At 30.5% G+C, this 18,789-nt stretch overlaps 2 protein-coding genes across 2 annotated transcripts; one reads left to right on the plus strand and one right to left on the minus strand.

Moving 5' to 3' along the window:
• Window positions 1-7,294: 7,294 nt before the first annotated feature.
• On the plus strand, window positions 7,295-10,933 carry LOC127264441 (wall-associated receptor kinase-like 14). The gene is made up of 3 exons (XM_051293978.1): window positions 7,295-8,059; window positions 8,624-8,701; window positions 9,782-10,933. Exons 1-3 carry the CDS (start codon window positions 7,312-7,314, stop codon window positions 10,873-10,875), a joined length of 1,920 nt encoding a protein of 639 aa, XP_051149935.1. The 5' UTR covers window positions 7,295-7,311; the 3' UTR covers window positions 10,876-10,933.
• Window positions 10,934-14,209: 3,276 nt separating this feature from the next.
• On the minus strand, window positions 14,210-16,080 carry LOC127264524 (allene oxide synthase 1, chloroplastic-like). Its single transcript, XM_051294093.1, has one exon. The coding sequence runs from the start codon at window positions 15,981-15,983 to the stop codon at window positions 14,376-14,378; it is 1,608 nt and encodes a 535-aa protein (XP_051150050.1). The 5' UTR covers window positions 15,984-16,080; the 3' UTR covers window positions 14,210-14,375.
• Between the last annotated feature and the right edge of the window lie 2,709 nt (window positions 16,081-18,789).

Raw genomic sequence — 18,789 nt, forward strand, 5'->3', positions numbered from 1 at the left:
CTATTTATCTCATTTTTTTCCCAAAAAAATATTAAATTAAACACCTATTTTTTTATTTTTTATATTATACTAAAAATCAATTTTATATTCAAAAGATCCGGGTCTAAGAGATTTTAGGTTGGATCGGGATCAAAGAATTTGAGTTTGTTAAGATATATTTATAAATAATATATTATATTTATGGTAGTTGTCTTATTTAAAATATTCGTAAAGTTTTTGCTTTATTTAAATGAATTTTATATCGCTATTGTTTGAATTGGCCAAAAAAAAGAATTTCAATATATATAGGCATATATATATATATATATGTAGACACTAAATAACAATAGATAAAAAATATACTAATAACTATAAATATATACATATTCTTGCGATTAATATAAAAAATTTAAGTTTCATATTCTAGCAGGGTTGTTGATATTTATAAAAAATTATACTACCTAAAATGGAGAGATGAAATTTAATTTAGAGGAAATGCGAATCTGCGACTGCTAAATAAAACAGTCACATTAGGAGAATCATGTACGACAGACATGACGGTGAGACGTCGAAGTTCAAATTTACGATTTCACGATCACAAGTTCATCCGTACACTATCAGACCATCTTTTACGGAACTAATATTGATTAAATTTGACTATAGCATGATTAAGTATTGCTTAACGTAGTCGACAAAATCACGTGCCACAAGAATCTAACTATATATATATATATATATTTTAATACGTTACAAGAATCTAAAGCACCGACCCACTTTAATTATTTAATTTAATTGCACAAACCCTTCAAAATCTTATCTTTAAATAGACGTTAAGTTCATTAATTACTTCCATCTAATTAATAACCAAAAATGACTTCCGAATTAGTGTCCGGAAATCATACCAACAGCAAGAGCAAAACAGAAGAACAAGAAGAAGAAGAAGAAGAAGAAAGCAACGTCAGCCGGCGGTTGTGTTTGAATCCGGCGGCCGTTCCCGTCGACAGGGCGGCGGTGCTCCGCCGCATCCGCCACCGGAAGCGTCTGAACAAGGTGAAATCGGCGGTGCAGGCTCTTTTCACGACCAGCTCTCCGTCGCCCTTTGGTAATAATATTTACAGTGACCAAAATAAGAATAAAAATGGTGGTTCTACTGGTCAGGAGATTCGATGGTCCGATGATGCTTTTGCTGCCCCTTAGCTTAATTAATTGATTAGATTAGCTTCGTCACTTTTATAAATTATTGCAAATTACATTTGTGCATTAGTAGTTTATAATAAATGTTTTTTTTTTTTTTTTTGTACTACAGTGTCTTGGCCACTTGTAAACTTTCATTAACGTTTATATTGGGAATGGAACTTACTTTTATATACGGTGGTGTGTTCTTTTTGTGTTTGTTGAAAAATAAAGTAAAACATAGATTATTGAGACGAATTACGAGATTAATGATCGAACAATAAACAAAAATGTAAAGAAGATATAGATTTATCTCGAATAATAAATATAAATATGAAGAAAATACAGATTGATGTATTTTACGATTACGCGTTGGTTACATTCACAGACAGATGGAGAACAAATTTATTGAAGACCTTTACGATATATCGGTTTCATATCTCTAAGCTTAATAAAATAAACAAACAGAATACATCATACGGATTCAGTTCAATACCAACTTCAAAGCTCGATATGCATACCGTCGGACCAAGGGCCGCTCCCCGCCCCCGAACCCAAGCAAGGGTTCGCCCCCCTTGACCCCGTGAAAACTGAACGAAATTACAAACTAGATTCAAGATATTAACATAGATAATGAACCGAAAGTAAAGACTAAGAAATTTAGTATAGTATGAACATGACTTGTGGAGTACAAAAATAAAGGTTTTTGTATATACATAAAATATATTTTGTTAACGAGATAAATAAAAAATAAAAATAATAATTGAATATACATAATGAATATTTTTTTGTAATTTTTCCAAATTCATAGTGTTTCTTTTAGTTATATAACTTTGGGAAAAAAAAATACATTATTATTATTATTATGTACTTTTTCCGTCCAAACAATAAGTATACATTTATTTTTGGCACATAATTTAAAAAATAATAGTATTTTAATTATAGTGGGTAGATAAAAGTAGTGTAATGATATTTTTGTCCTTAATTTTTTTATATAAAAGTAATGATGTGATGTAAAGTAAGGGTATTTGTGGAAAAAAAAAATAGAAAATTTAATGAAATATTACTTTGTAAGTGCACGTCCCAAAATAAAAATATGTATACAAAGAGTCAACCAACAAACTAGTATATATTCTCATAACTTTTATGGACTGTTTGGAGAGAAGCCAAAAATAGAAATCAAAAGCAGACCAGTTCGATTTTATATTTGTATATAATAAAGTTGAAAGTCTTTTTAAACTGTTAAAATAACCAAAAAAGACATAGTAATGTAAATAATATATTTAATTAAAATTTTCTAATTTATTTAGAATTTTATTAATTATATTTAAAAATTTTAAATTATCGAAGACAAGATATTTATTAAATTTTATATATTAATTTGTTGTAATATTAGTATAGGATTAACCAATAGAAATATTAATTATCCCCACCACTAACCACTATTATATATTGTATATAAAAGTAAGCATACATATATTTATAGGTGTAGATTTGCTATGAAAGTGATACAACAGCATCCACGAATCATCGACGTGTGTACTGCATAATATATATGTAGACACTACGTCTATATCACTCTCCTTTGGATGCTTTTATACGAAGAATGTGCCTCGTTAAAACTTTACTAGAAAAAAACTTTATTTTTTATAAAAATGAAAAATGAAAATTTAATTAAATTTAAATAATACTAGTATTCTACAAATTATTTTAATTTTAAAAACTATATTTAAAAATATTAAACATGTACTATATAATTAAATTTTATATTTTTAAATTTTAATATTTTAAATTTAATTAAAATAAAAATTATAAATTTATAATTCAAAAAAAAAATTGTTTGTGCTTTTGAGGATAAGCCAATAAAAATAGGAATTTTTTTTTTTAGAATTATAAGCCAAAAGCAATTGTCATAAGCAAATCCAAACGGGTCTTATTAGTTTTATTATGAATACTCAGAGCATCTCCAACCATACCCCAATTATGAAGTCTGAACTCCATTTCTACCGTCATCAAACTCCAATCGAGCGCCATTTGCAACACTATTTTTGGTGTTGCACTATAGCAAGCGTCATTTTTTGTGTGTGTTTTATTTTTTATTTCTTTTAATTTTTAAAATTATAAATTTTTTATTTTTAAATTTATATTTTATTTTTAAAAATATTTTAAAATTTTATTTTAAATTATAAAAATAAAAAATTGTTTAAAATAATAGGATAAAATGAATATTTGAAGAATTATTACGGAAATTCCAGAAAATCAAAACGAGACAACAAAGACAAAAGAACACAAGAATTTGGTAACCCAGTTCGATCACGATGATCTACGTCTGGGGCCGCTGCCAAGCCAGGAATTTTACTATAAAGTACGCAGGCACCTGTTAAAGTGAGAATACATGAATATTTATAGCCTAAGCCTTTGACAATAATATCTAAATCATATCTCTAAAATCTAAAATATAATATCCAAATCATATTCCTGGATTTTAGGATATAATCAGGCTTCATATCCCAACAATCTCCCACTTGAAGACTGATTTCATCTTTCACTTCAACATACCTCATCCAATCTCCACTCCCCACCATTCGGTGTTCTGATTCGAGTCATTCCTTTACTTACAATTTTTAGTGTCTCATCGTTTGCAAGATAGACAACACCAAAATTACTTGTGGATAGGATTCCATGATTCCCGAATCACTGCATGAGTGGAATGGCACTCCTGAGACCAAAATCCATGACTTCATTGGACTGCTGACGCTCAGAATTAGCGCATCAGATATCTCTTCCGTTGCATTTGCTGAACCTTGATCCTTCTCCGGCGCCCTGCACTGTCGTTTCAAGTGCCCCTTGCAGTTCCAACATACCACCTGACTTGCATCTTCTTTGTCTTTATTCTTCGGCTTCAACTTTGACTTGATCTTCACACTTTCCTTTTGCCTCAAATCTAAATTCAGTCGAGACATTCTCCCAAAGGGTTAGTCGAACCGCACTCATCGTCTTCCTGTTGATCTTCTTGTATTCGGCTTCATCCATGTCTTTGGATTTCTCCTTCAATACCGCATCTAGATCTTTACCATTAATGTAATCTTCTATATGCATATTTTTAGAAACCGAAGTTCATACCATCGAATACCTTGACAACATGACGATCACCCATTTTGACTCCCACAAACAAACCTAAGGTTCACTTGATATGAGAGCACATCGGATATTCCGCTGCGTTTGCCGAAACCCTTATCCTTCCCTACCAACCTTGCACCGCCTATCACAAAGGGACTCGCTGCCTGACCTACCAGTCGGGACCGACCCAACACCGCCAGGAGACTTTTGACACAAGGCACCTCCGCAGGTCACAAGGGATTCCAATGATCCAACGTCCGATTCCTCTCAATCCACCATATCAACGAACTAGGCTCTGATACCACTTGTTACGGAAATTCCAGGAAATCAAAACGAGACAACAAAGACAAAATAACACAAGAATTTGGTAACCCAGTTCGATCACGATGATCTATGTCTGGGGCCGCTGCCAAGTCAGGAATTTTACTATAAAGTACGCAGGCACCTGTTAACGTGAGAATACATGGATATTTATAGCCTAAGCCTTTGACAATAATATCCAAATCATATCTTTAAAATCTAAAATATAATATCCAAATCATATCCCTAGATTTTAGGATATAATCAGGCTTCATATCCCAACAAGAATAATAGTGAAAATTGGAGTTATGGTTGGAGTAAAATTACTGTAACAACTGTATATTTGGAGTTAAAACGGGATAAATGAAGTTGATGGGTTGAAGATGGCCTAAGGGTGTGTTTGTTTGAGGGTTTGGATTTTGAATTAAGATTTGAATAGTAAAAAAATTGAATTGAAATAGTTGTATGATGTGATATAAATATGAATTGATGTGATGTTTTGAATGTAAAATTAATTTTTAATATAATATAAAAAAATAAAAAATTAGTATTTGATTTGATATTTTTGAAAAAAATATTTTATATAAATAAAAAATCCACCAAAATCTTTCAAACAAACACGCCCTTAATAGTTTTATTCAGAATATTCCATGGATTAATTGAAAATTTACATATAGAAAGATGAAAAATATTAAAGCATGTATAAGTAAAAGTGTATATCGGTGTAAATCTGAAAAACCCTTAAATTAATATTTACTCCCTCCGTCCCCAATCTATTTATCCATTTTGTTTATGCATGAGATTTTAGGAATATTAGTATTATATTGGGATAAAGTAGAAATAAAGGTACAAAAACTAAATTAACCCTATTAGTATTGTATGATATAAAGGTAATGACATTTGTGTAATATATTGTAAATTAGAAGGGTATTTGTAATGTTAGGTAGATAGTACAATTACTAAAAAAAGGAAAAGAATATTTTTTTATAGGACAGACCAAAATAAAAAAATAAATAAATTATTAAGAGACGGAGAGAGGGAGTATATAAATATAAAAAATGTAGACAGGTGGTATATATTATTCATCAAGACGCAGTTATGAGTGTAAAATTATTTTCATATTTTTCTCAGGTCATGAAAAATCCTTAGCCACATGGCCCAAGCCCATTGGAGCAAATTGGCCCATCAGTTGTATATATATAAATATAAATCATTACACCTTCCTATCAAAAAAATATACTAAATCATAGACTCTAAAGGTTTTATTATATCAAAACGTAATATAAATTAAAAAAAATTATAAAAATACTTCTATTAGTGTTTTATAATACTTATAGAAAAATATTTGTATAAAAATTTATACAAATATAAAAATATTTTTAATGTTAATATAATAACACAAAAAATAACTGTAACTTTAGAGGTGGAGGGAGGAAGTAAATAATTACAAGGAAAAGTAATGTGAACAAAGATTGTATAATGGAAGAAAAATAATGATGGATTAACTGAATAATGATGCATGTCAAAATCAAACTCCATGAAAATGACCACAATTCTAAGGGTGCGTTTGTTTGGGGATTGGATTAGATTTTTACTATTCATTCCATTTTTTTTTCTTAAAAATATCAAATCGTTTTTTATTTTTTATATTATACTAAAAATTAATTTTACATTCAAAACATCACGTCGACACCTATTTATATCACATTATACAATTATTCAAATTCAAAATTTTTTATATTCAAAATTTCAAATTGGTTATGTTTTTTTTTTTTTTAAAACCTATTTCCAATGATTTTAATTTTTGCACAAAATATCATATTCTACATTTAATTTTAAATTTAATGTATACTAACGTGTTAATTGTACTGTGCACGGATATATTCTATTAAATTATATGATGTTTAATTCTAAATATTATACGTATTAATATGAATTCATTATTAATTTAATTTATTAAATATTGTATAAATATATCTAAAAGGATTTTAGTGTAAAAATTGATGTTGTATGGTTTTTGTTCATATATAATGAAATATACTTATTTTTTTCTTATGAAAAAAAAAAAAAAAAAAGTATAAAACACAGACCAAACACATCCCACATAATTCATAAATTCAATTATACTATAAGAAATAAGTCACTGATCAAACTCTGGTAATTATTTTTTCGACAGAATCTGTTACATAGAGTTTGCCTAATAGTATGATTTTTTTTCAACGGTCGGATTTGCTAATTATTACATTCAACCGTATGAACGCAAAACTAAATTTAAAGAAACAATTATATACTCCTGGTTCAGATATCATGTCCACGTTGCCGTTTCTGTCCGTCTCACGTATCATGTCACTTTTTTTTTTAGAAAATAATTACACAATTTCAAATTTTATTTTATTTTTAATTTTAATTAAATTAATTAGTTATCTTAATTTTAATTTATAATTATTTATATTATAGGATAATTATTTTCACTAGATATATTATTAATTATCTATTAATTACACCCCTCCTAAAATACCGTGTCTATGGTGTAGCAAACATGGTATGTGGGAGGGAAGGAGTATTAAATTTAATTTAATCATCACACGATTTCTTTGTCTTCACTCTTCACCATATAATTCCTAATAGTATTCTATATTTAATTTAATTTAATCTATATTTAATTTATTTTATTTTATTTTATTTTTCTAAATTCTTCTTCTTCTCCACAGTTGTCTAAAACTTCATACATCCTTAAACATGAACCCCAAATCTCCGATTCCAATCCTCTTTCTCGCCATATTCTTTCTTCCCTGTCGATCATCGGACGGAGGCGGCGGCGGCGGCGGTTGCAACCAAACCTGCGGCGGCCGGACGCTTCCTTTCCCGTTCGGATTTTCCGCCGCCTGCCATATCCGCCTGAATTGCTCCTCTGACGCGGCGGTCCTCGCCGCCGGATTCCCCGTCCAATCCATCTCCGGCGACACCGTTCTGATCAACCTCCCGCCGATCTGCGGCCGCCCCGTGGAGGAGCTCCGCCGCCTCTTCACACAAAACTACGCGCCGACGTCGCGCAACGCCGTCCTGTTGCAGAACTGCACGCGCCGCCCCGCCGCGTGCTTCATCCCGACCACCGACGTCCGTACGACCTTCCAGTTGAACGACTGCGGCGGCCGGAGAAACGACAGCATCAGTTGCTACTCTGAACCGGCGATCAACCGGACCGGGTTCATCGATTACGAGAATCTCACCCGAACCGGGTGCCGGTCGTTGTTCTCCGCCATATCGACGGAGGATTTTCCGGCGGGAAGTCCGCCGTCGGTCTCCTTGGACGTTCAGATGATGAGAATTGAGTGGTGGCTTTTGGGTGATTGCCGGTGCTCCCAAAACGCGAGATGTGTTAACGTTACGACGTCGTTGGAAGGGAATCCGGCGGCGTATCGCTGCCGGTGCCGGGAAGGATTCGCCGGCGATGGATATTCCGGCGGCCTCGGCTGCCGCCGGAATGGTAAGATTTTATAATTCGTTTTCCATTCCATTCTAATTTTCAGTCTACAAATAATATTTTACATTAATTATTTTTTTATAAAAAAGTTTTTTTTGTTTTTCGTCCATTTTTAAGAATTTATATTTATTTTTTAATTCATTATATTTAATATTAAAAATATTTTTTGTATAATTAATTTTTTAATTAATATTCAAATATCAACACAAAATATTATAAAATTAAATAATATAATAATACAGTAATAATTATGAAGGGCGTCTGTCTTTACTTTAGTAGAATTTTCTTCCTGACCTATATTGTATATGATTTTATTTTAACGTAGCTTGAAATTATGGGCGCTATTTTATGCCTAATGGTGCATAAGCTGCCAAAACCAGACCCCACCGCATATTAACATACTTCTTCTATCCGTCTCTAAAATTAAAATATTTAATTGAAACTATTTTTATAAATTTATTTAAAAAATAAAAAAATAATAATGTAATAAAAATAATAATTATTAAATTTAATGAGCATCAATGCATCATCATAGAAAATTATCTAAAATTTGAGTTGACGAAGCAGAAACCCAAAGATGCAGCCGACCGAAGTTCATCTCATTACATTGTGGACGCACCGCAAAAATTATACTTATAGCAGGAGGTAATAAGGCCATCTTCAATTTATAAATTTCATCTATACAGTTTTAATTCTAAATAATTGTTACAGTACTTTTATTTCAACTTTAATTTTATTTTTTATTACTATTCTACAAATATTCAATTTTTTCTATTATTTTAAATAATTTTTTATATTTATAATTTATAGTAATATTTTTTAAAAAATATATAAAAAAATAAAAAATAAATCTAAAAGTTAAACTTAAAAATATAAAAATTTATTATTAACTTTTTTTTTCAAAAAAAACAGAGAAAGGCAATGCCAGAAAATGGTATAGGTCCACGACTCAGTGTTATTAATAGTGTTGGGATGGAGATGATCTATAAGAATCATCTTTTTTTCCAATTCCATTATTAACATTTTTTTAAAAGAAATTCCATATAAATTTTTATTAAACTTATGTGTGTTTTTTTTAAGTTTTTTTTTTCAGAAAAAAATATATCATATAACATATTTATCTTTTTATTTTTATATTAAATAAAAAAAATTATAATTAAAACATTGTATTAATATATATTTACATCAAATTAAATAACTACTAAATTCATGATATTACTATCTTCGTCCGGCTCTAAAAGTCTCATTAATTTTTTGTGTATTTAAATATTAATTATTATATAAAAAATGTGTACAAATTAAGAAATAATTGTTAAAATACTTTCATTAATGTCTTATAATACTAATAGAAGAACATTTGTACAAAAATTTATAAAAATATAAAAATATTCAATTACAGCAAAATTTAAATATGACCCTTATATATCAATATATATATCTTGTAACACAAGACATATTGTTTTTCATATATATATATACACAAACATATATCTTATGCTAAAATCAACAATAATGATAGTGGATGGTTAAAAATAGTGTAATAATATTTTTATCCTTACTTTTGAATATAAAAATAATAATGTAACGTAAAGTAAGATATTTATAGTAAAATATAAAATATTTAATAAAATTATTATTTTTTAATTGGATGTCCCTATATATTAGAACTATTCTTATATACTACTAATTCATATGTATATATATATATATATATATGTAAATCAGGTGTGGCAACGATTACTTTACTCATAGCCTTCTTCACTCATCTCTTTTTCCTTTTTCGGAGCCAATTGAAGCTCCGGAAAGGCGCCAAAAAACTTAAAAAATTACGCGACGCCGCCGGAATATCGATCCCCGTCTACTCCTACAAGCAAATGGCGGAAGCCACCGGAAACTTCTCTGACGAAAAAAGGCTCGGGACCGGCGGTTACGGAACCGTGTACTCGGGAAAGCTCGACCGCGACGAATGGGTCGCGATCAAGAAGATCAAGCGTCGAGACTTTTCCACTATTCAACAAGTTGTCAACGAGATCAAATTAATCTCGACCGTCCATCACCCGAACCTCGTCCGCCTCCTCGGCTGCTGCATCGACGCCGACGAGCAAATCCTCGTCTACGAATTCATGCCCAACGGGACGCTATTGCAGCATCTCCAACGGGAACGCGGCGACGGGCTCCCGTGGCAAGTCCGTCTCGAGATCGCCGTCGAGACGGCGCGAGCCGTCTCGTACCTCCACGACGACGCGGTCCGACCGCCAATTTACCATCGGGACATCAAATCGGGCAACATATTGCTCGATTACAATTTCAAATCGAAAGTCGCCGATTTCGGGCTGTCGAGGGCCGGGAGGATCGACGGGTCCCACGTGTCGACGGCCCCGCAGGGCACGCCGGGATACGGCGATCCGCAATATCATCAGCATTTTCAGCTTTCGGACAAGAGTGACGTGTACAGCTTTGGAGTTGTGCTGGCGGAGATCGTGACGGGGATGAGAGCCGTCGATTTCGGCAGGGCCGGGACCGACGTCAATTTGGCGGCGATGGTGGTTGACCGGATCGGGACGGGGCGGCTCGACGAGATTGTCGATCCTTATATCGTTGGACCGCCAGACGGCGGCGACCATGTTCGGACAATGAAGGCTGTCGGAAAGGTTGCGGAATTGGCTTTTAGGTGCTTAGCTTTTGCGAGGGAGATGAGACCCTCCATGGCTGAAGTTGCTAATGAGCTTGAACAGATTGGGATGAGCCGGTGGGATGATGGTGAGTCGGAAACGACGTCGTATTCGTCGTCGCCGTCGCTGGCGGATGGACTGCATTAGATTGCGTTAATATGTGTATGTATGTATAAAAATACAAAAAGTTTAAAAAATAAATATATTATTATAAAAATTGTTGATGGTAAATTTTTCGAATTTAAGTGAAGGGTGTTTGAGATCATAGATCCTTAGATGGTACATAACATTGCTAAAGCAAAAAGAAAAGTTGAAAAAAATAAGTGGAAAACTAAAATGACGATCCAATGAAAATTTTTCTGAAATTGATGTCGACTGAAATGCCCGCTCTCTGAGGTTGCTTATATACATATCAAACAAAACCGTGCAGAACCAGTTCCATGTCGGTTATCATTGAACCGTTCAAAAAACTGCTTCAACGTTGATAATTGTAAAAATACTGCTTCCACGTCGATAACTGTCAAAAATCGCTTTCACGTCGATTACCTTTGTAACCAACTGGCCAAAAGTTCAAACTCGGATGAAAACTGACCATAGACTCAACCGTCCGACCGACCTGAACCCAACAACCATCTGACCGAATGAGTATGGCCACCACTGGATCGCCATTGGACCTATCCATTCATCTTGGATTGAAACTCTAACCTTATTTGGTGCTCAACAAAAATAAAAAGAAAAAAATATGATTATTTTTGAAAATTTAATTAAAAATTTAAAATAAATAAAAAGATAATATATAAAATTAATTTTATGACAAATTGATAATATAAAGGGATAAACAAAAATGACGATATGAACACAGTAAGTGTGTAAAAAAAGTATTATACTCATTGGATACAACCTTTTGTGTCCTCTTCATTGTAAATGATTGAAGATACCATTAGTAAATAATTAAAAAATTTATTAATAAAGATAATTATAAATTAATATTAAAATAAAAAACTTATAAATTTTAAAAAAGTATTATAAATTTAAAAAGAGTGAAATTAAAATATGTAATTATTATTATTTAAAAAAAAACAAAATATATATAAGACAGACTCAAACGGTAATATGAGACAGAGGAAATAGATTTTTTCAAAAGTGTCGGAATAAACTGAGTAGCCACCTGTTTGAATTGATTTAAAAAAATAAAATAAATAGAAGCTTGAAGCATACGCAAAAGCCAAACGTTGGAATTTATATTTGAATAAATCATTATAAAAACAGTTTTTTTTTTTTAACTTGTTTATATATTATAAATTAAAAATATTTTAAACTGTTAAAAATAAGATATATTAACGTAAATATATTTTTTTATTAAAAATTTCTAATCTATTTTAACTTTTTATCAATTATATTTAAAAATTTTAAATTATCTAACATAGTTGGAAATATATTTAAATTTTATGTGTAAATTATAGTAGTATTGTTACGAGAAAATGAGAAATAAAGCAAATAAAGAGCACAAAAGTTTTACGTGGTTCGATGACGGTATGTCAACCTTTGTCCACGGACAGAAACCGGAGAAATTTTATTATACTGATTCGGAGATTTACAATTATGTCATCCGACTCAGAACCATAACTATCTATTTATAAGCACCCAAAACACCCTAAACCTTAAGCCTATTTGTTATTAATTAGGATAAACCAAAAAGGAACCTGCCAATTGAAAACTAAAAAAAAATAATTAATTTTAAATAAAATTTATTCTACAAATTATATCAAAATTTTATTAACTACATTTAAAATAATCTCTCCCTCCCATAACAAAGTATCAATTTTTTTCATTTTAGTCCGTCTTATGACAAAGTATTCATTTCATTTTTTAGTAAATGTTACTATCTACTTAACATTACAAATACCCTTACAATTTACAATATATTACACAAATATCATTACCTTTATATCACACATATTAATAAGGTTATTTTAGTTATTTTTATTTTATTTTTACTATATCCCAATATAATACTAATATTTCTAAAATTACGTGTAAAAAACAAATGAATATTTACTTATGGGACGGATGGAGTATTAAATTATCTACTATATAATTAAAATTTATTTCTAAAATTTGGTATTATATCTATTAAATTTTAATTTAAATATAATAATATAAATTTTTTATTTTTATTTTTATTTTAGATTATTTATCTATTTATTTTTATTATTATTAAAGATAAAGTAATTGTCTAAACTTAGGTTGTAATCCCGTTTTTGTTTTATTCAATAACATCTGCTTATAAAAAGAAAATTGTTGGGATCCAATCTTCAAAAAAATTTGAATAAAAGTGAATACAATTATAAATAAATATTTTTTTAGAAGTTAAAGATAATTTTCCGAAACTCATCCAAACAAGGGTGTGTTTACACGTGAGATTTTGATTTTGAATTTTGATTTTGAATAATAAATTTTAAAATAAAATAGTTATTTGATGTGATATAAATATATATTGATATACTATTTTGAATGTAAAATTAGATTTGTGTGTGATAAAATGAATAAAAATTAAATATTTGATTAGATATTTTTGGAAAAAAATAAAAATAAAAATAGTAAAATTAAGAGTAAAATTTTACAAGTAAAGAACTTTGTAATTATTGTTATAAAAAATAAATAAATAAATAATCATAATTCTTGATTCTGATGAAGGTGTCAAGAAATGTCTCATTTGTCACGTGGTGTAGTACCAGAAAGATTCTGGATAACCTTAAATAATTAATCCACCCGATTAGAGGTGTGTTTGATTGCCTGTTAAATTTAAATTGAAAATTGGACTGCAGTAAATTTATTTAATTTAATAATTCAAAAAAAATTAAAAATATATTAAATATTTTAAAATTATTCTTTTCTTTCCAAATTTATTGGGATAGTTTGATAGTATAAAATTTTAAAAATATTAATATTATATTAACACTAAATACAATTTAGTATAATAGAACAATTGATACCGATATATATATATATAATAAAATAAAATACTGTAATAAATATGTGACAGAAGGAATAAATCTCAATAATTATTTTATTATTAGAAATAATTATATTTTATATATTTATTTATAATTAATATAAAAAATTTTATAAAAAATAATTTTTTTGAATATATAAATATATTTATTTATTAAAAAAATTAGATAGTCCTATAGTAGTATAATAGTAATATTTTAATTTTAAAGAAAAAATGTGTCAAGTGAACTCTTCACTTACCAAACACGCACCATATTATTTTGTATTAGGTAATATTTTTTCCATGTCACTTAATGTATTCATTATTTTATTTAAGTTTGTCTTATTTATTTTGTAATTTTTTTTTAAAAAAAAATATATATTTTAATCTTATTTTAAATTTTAAATTTATTTTTTAAATTATAATTAAATTAATTATTTTTATTATATAAGTTCATTTAATAATATATTCGTAAATTCTAATGGCTACACTAAAAAAACCATCGTATCAGGATAGGGAGTAACAAAAACAAAGTGCAACTGATGGAGCATAATGTACAACTCGACATCCGCCCAATAGGAGTCCAAAGCTGGTCAAATTAAAATATGAACCACGACTGATCAGGGGGGCCCCGCCCCTCGCCAGCCGGCGACTAGAAACTCGCCGGTTTCAACGACGTCACGGTGACGGCGGCTCCCAACGGCGACGCGCCGACGTCGATCTCAAACGTATCGTAGCGGCGGAAAACCTCCACCAGCAACAACCGTCCGGCGAGCACCACGAAATCTTTTCCGGCGCACTGCTTGTCGTCGACGGTGGGGCTCCGATTCTCCGGCCCGTTCGACCATAGAACATGCTTCAGAAGCTTCTCACCTTCTTCTCCGACGAACCGGTCCGGCACGAACTCCTCCGGCCGGTCGAATATCTTCGGATCCTTCGTCGCGAACGGTTGGAATCCGTACAACAATTCACCCTTTCTGATCTGAAACTTCGCCTCGTGAGATTCGACGACAAAATCGAGCTTAGCTCTGCCGTACTGCGACGGCACCGGCGGCTCCAATCGCAGCGCCTCGTACACCGCCGATTTCACCAGCGGCATGGTTTCGGTAACGCCGGCGGTGACATCTCCGCCGCTCGATTTGAGAGCCGATCGGACTTCCTCCGCCAATTCGAGGTGGAGCTTCTCGCCGGCGCCGGCGATCGATTTGATTAAGTTTGGGAAGAAGATCTTCAATCCGCCGAAGGAATTGAAGCAGGTAGCGAAGATCAAATTGTGGCAAGCTTCGTCGCGAGAGATTCCTAAAGCTTCGGCTTCTTCTAGAACACGGGAGGAATTTTGGTAGAAGAAATCGTACAATCTCTGGTAGCTCTTCCTGAACAACAATGGCGGAAGAGGGAACGTGTGGAAGACAACTTCTTCTAGAAGCCTCGGAAGGCCTAACGTCAAAACTGGGTGAAGGTGAAAAAGCACCCATAAATTGATCAGCTTCGGCGCGTCGGAGCCGAGCCGGGAGCTTCTCGGGTCGGCGCCGAGGAACGACTGGGCTAAGAAATTGAACGCGGCTTGCTCATTCAAGCCGTTGAAGCCGGCTTTCTTTCCGGCGGCTACGTCGTTCTCGATGGAATCAAACAGCTCGGCATAGGCGCGCCGGAATTCAGGAACGACTTGATCGCGCCGATGGGAGAGGAGGAAGAACATGAGCCGCTTCAACTTGGCGTGGCTCGGCTCGGAAGGATCTAGAAACGATAAGATTCGGTAGCCGCCGGTGAGGTCGGTGGACGGCGCGTAGGTTCCGGTGAAGAGATTCTTCTTCTCAACTTTTCCGGCGTCGAACAGCGCCGGATAACTTTTTCCGTCGAGCAAAACGACGACGTTTGATTCGGAAGTAAAAAAAGGCCCCGGAGGCATATTCGTACGGAAAACAGTTGACTGGTATTTCTGAGCCCTCGATTTAAAAAACACTTCCTTTCCCTGATTGTAAAAATAGTCTTGCCGGTCTTTCCATGGTCCGATCACCGGAAAACCTAAGTCGCCGGGGATCCGCCGGAGGGGGAGCTCGGCCGCCGGAGATGGTGGGGGAGATTGTGGTTTCTCCGAAACGGCGGCGGAAATCGCCGGCGATGAAGGCAGTCGCCGCCGTGAGTAGGAAGGGAGCTTTTCCGGCGGTGGTTGGTGGTAGAGGCGGCGGCGCGTGGCGGCCGGGAGGTACAGTAGAGTGGGAGATGATGCGGCGGCGGCGGCGGCGGCGGCGGCAGCCATTGGTGGATGTTTTGAAGAATGATGTGTGAATGAGAAATAAAATGTGAAAAAATATGTGACGAAAATGATGTGAGAACTACAGAGATTTTAAAGTTGAAATAAAAATTGGATTTTGGGGCCCTGCCCCTGCCCCTGCCCAAATTAATAATTGCTCCACTAATTTAAATAAATTGAGAATTGCAAAAAAAATACATATTTGAGGTAATGGAAGTTTGAAAGGAATTGTTTGTTTTGTCACTAATAGATTTTGTTCTATTTATGTTGTGCTTTTTTTATGTTTTACTAATTTACCCGTTTTGCTTTATGTAGTTTTTAACTTTTTATTTAGGGTGTGTTCCTTTTGAAAGTTTTCTTTCAATTTTTATTATTTATTAATTTCTTTTTTTTATATTACATTAAAAATTAATTTTACATTCAAAATATTATATTAATATTTATTCATATCATATTAGCATAAATTTTAACTCAAAATCTAAACCCTCAAACAAATACACGCTTGCCTTGTGAATATATATATATATATATATTAATATATATTTTTTGATTTGAAGAAGTATATGGAATACATTGAGTTAAATTTATCTAGATTTTGTGCATAAACATATGAAATTTGATTTATATTGAGTTTGATTGAAAATTTACCCAAAAAACACTCGATTAGTAAAAACTGCAAATTCACACGTTATCAAAAAATAAAATAAAATAAAATAAATATTTAAATCACAAGTCTCGTAAAAGTTAACTTGATGATGTGAATGTAAATTCGTGACCGTAAATTTAATGAAACTGAAATTAATGAAGTTCTAATATACTTACATATTTTTCTTCCAAAATTTCAATATGTTTGGTAAGATATGTCATCCGAATCAAAAACTAACTTAATTGAGATGACTTTCTCTTGATTGATTTGGTTTACAGATATACTAGCATATAAACCCGTGCGATGCACGGTTTGTATAAATTGTTAAAATAATATTAAATAAATAATTAATTATATTGGCAAATATTTTATAGAATGATATAAATATTTTTAGAACTTTAACAATTCATACTAAATTTACCATGTGACGAATTCTTCTTATTGCATCAATAAAGATATAATTAGTAGTATACATATATAAACACAATTTATAAAAGTGTTAATAAACTCTCGTACTAATTATATATCATTTCCTGTTATATATTTAAAAAATATATTATTATGCTAAAATAATTAACAATGAAATAATATATATGTATATTTATACGTGTAAAATATGTCTTATTTTGTAATTTTTTTAAATAGAATAGTTGACATCGAAAGATAAATTGAAATTGTTTGTGTAATAATTTTAAATTCATACTTACGGTATCGTCTTTTATTGTCTAATTAGTCCTATATCTACACTAAAGATTGTATATAAAATATAACAAAAAAATTACGATGTATTTATAGTTACATAAACATACAATTTTTGTAAAATTAATTTCACTTCACATATTTTGAACATCAATATGGTCAATTCGTCCAATAATACGGAAATACTTAACATTCATATAAAAAAAAAAATTAAAATTATAAAATGAAAAACTTAATTATAAAGTTAGTATATATTGTACAATAATTATGTAACAATTTTTAATATAATTATTATATAAAAAATATATGACATAATTAAATTATTTATCCAAATTAAAACAACTACTAAAGTAAAATCGATAATTTGTTTTAAAAACTAACTTTTATTTTTTTTAAATAAAAAATTAAACATATAATCATTTATCTTAATTTTTTATTACCAATTTAATAAATAAACAAAAAATAATATAATTCAATAATTAGTATTTATAGTCACTAAATATCAACTATAATTATTCAAACTTATTTTTTAAAATAAAATTAGACATTAACTTATAAATAAAAATATTATATTAAAAAAAAACCAAATCATTTAATTTTTTAAAAAAGTTATTCAAATATATATTAATCGAATATGATATACGTGATGGGTAAAAATTAACAATAAATTTACATATTAAATACAAATCAATCAGTCGTCCCCATATATAATCTATTTTCAGTAAATTTATTAAACTTGAATACACTTGACAAATATAAATCAATTCAATTAAATTTATAATATTTTACACGTATGACCCCTCAAAACCCTTTATTTCTATATGTCTTCCTAATTAACAAATATTTTATTTACTTTTAAAATTCTCCATTTTTCTACAAAAATAATTTATGGTAATGATAAATAAATAAATATTTTGATTTGTATTATAAGATTTTATTCTCTAAAAAAAATATTCATATTGTATATATATTTTATTGAGATATAAAATGTTTAAAACATTCAATCACATTTTAAATTTATTTTAATCATTAAATAATAATACTCACTATTTAAATAACTAATTTATACTACATTAATTCTCATGTCCAAACAAAATATTGCATCTTTGTCGGGACGGATGAAGTATATTTTAATACTTATCGAATTCTATATTTTGAAACGCGATAAGATAAAAAATTCATGAAAAAAAGAGCTAATATATGAATAGAAAATAAGATTTAAATAATTTAGAAATTATCAATTACAAATTATTAAGTTTACCAAGAAAAAATATAACTGTAAAATAAATAAGATCTTGCAAAATATAAATAAATATTATATTAAATTATTTATACAATATGTCGAGAGATTTTTAACACAATATAAATACAATATGAGATTTGAATGCTTCCGGAATTGATACTAAAATCAATACAGATCAAATAAAATAATTATAAAATATAATCTATAGAATTAATAATTTTTTT

This window comes from Andrographis paniculata, unplaced genomic scaffold (genome assembly GCF_009805555.1).
Source record: "Andrographis paniculata isolate CXL003 unplaced genomic scaffold, ASM980555v1 Contig70END, whole genome shotgun sequence".
Taxonomy (NCBI): Eukaryota; Viridiplantae; Streptophyta; class Magnoliopsida; order Lamiales; family Acanthaceae; genus Andrographis; species Andrographis paniculata.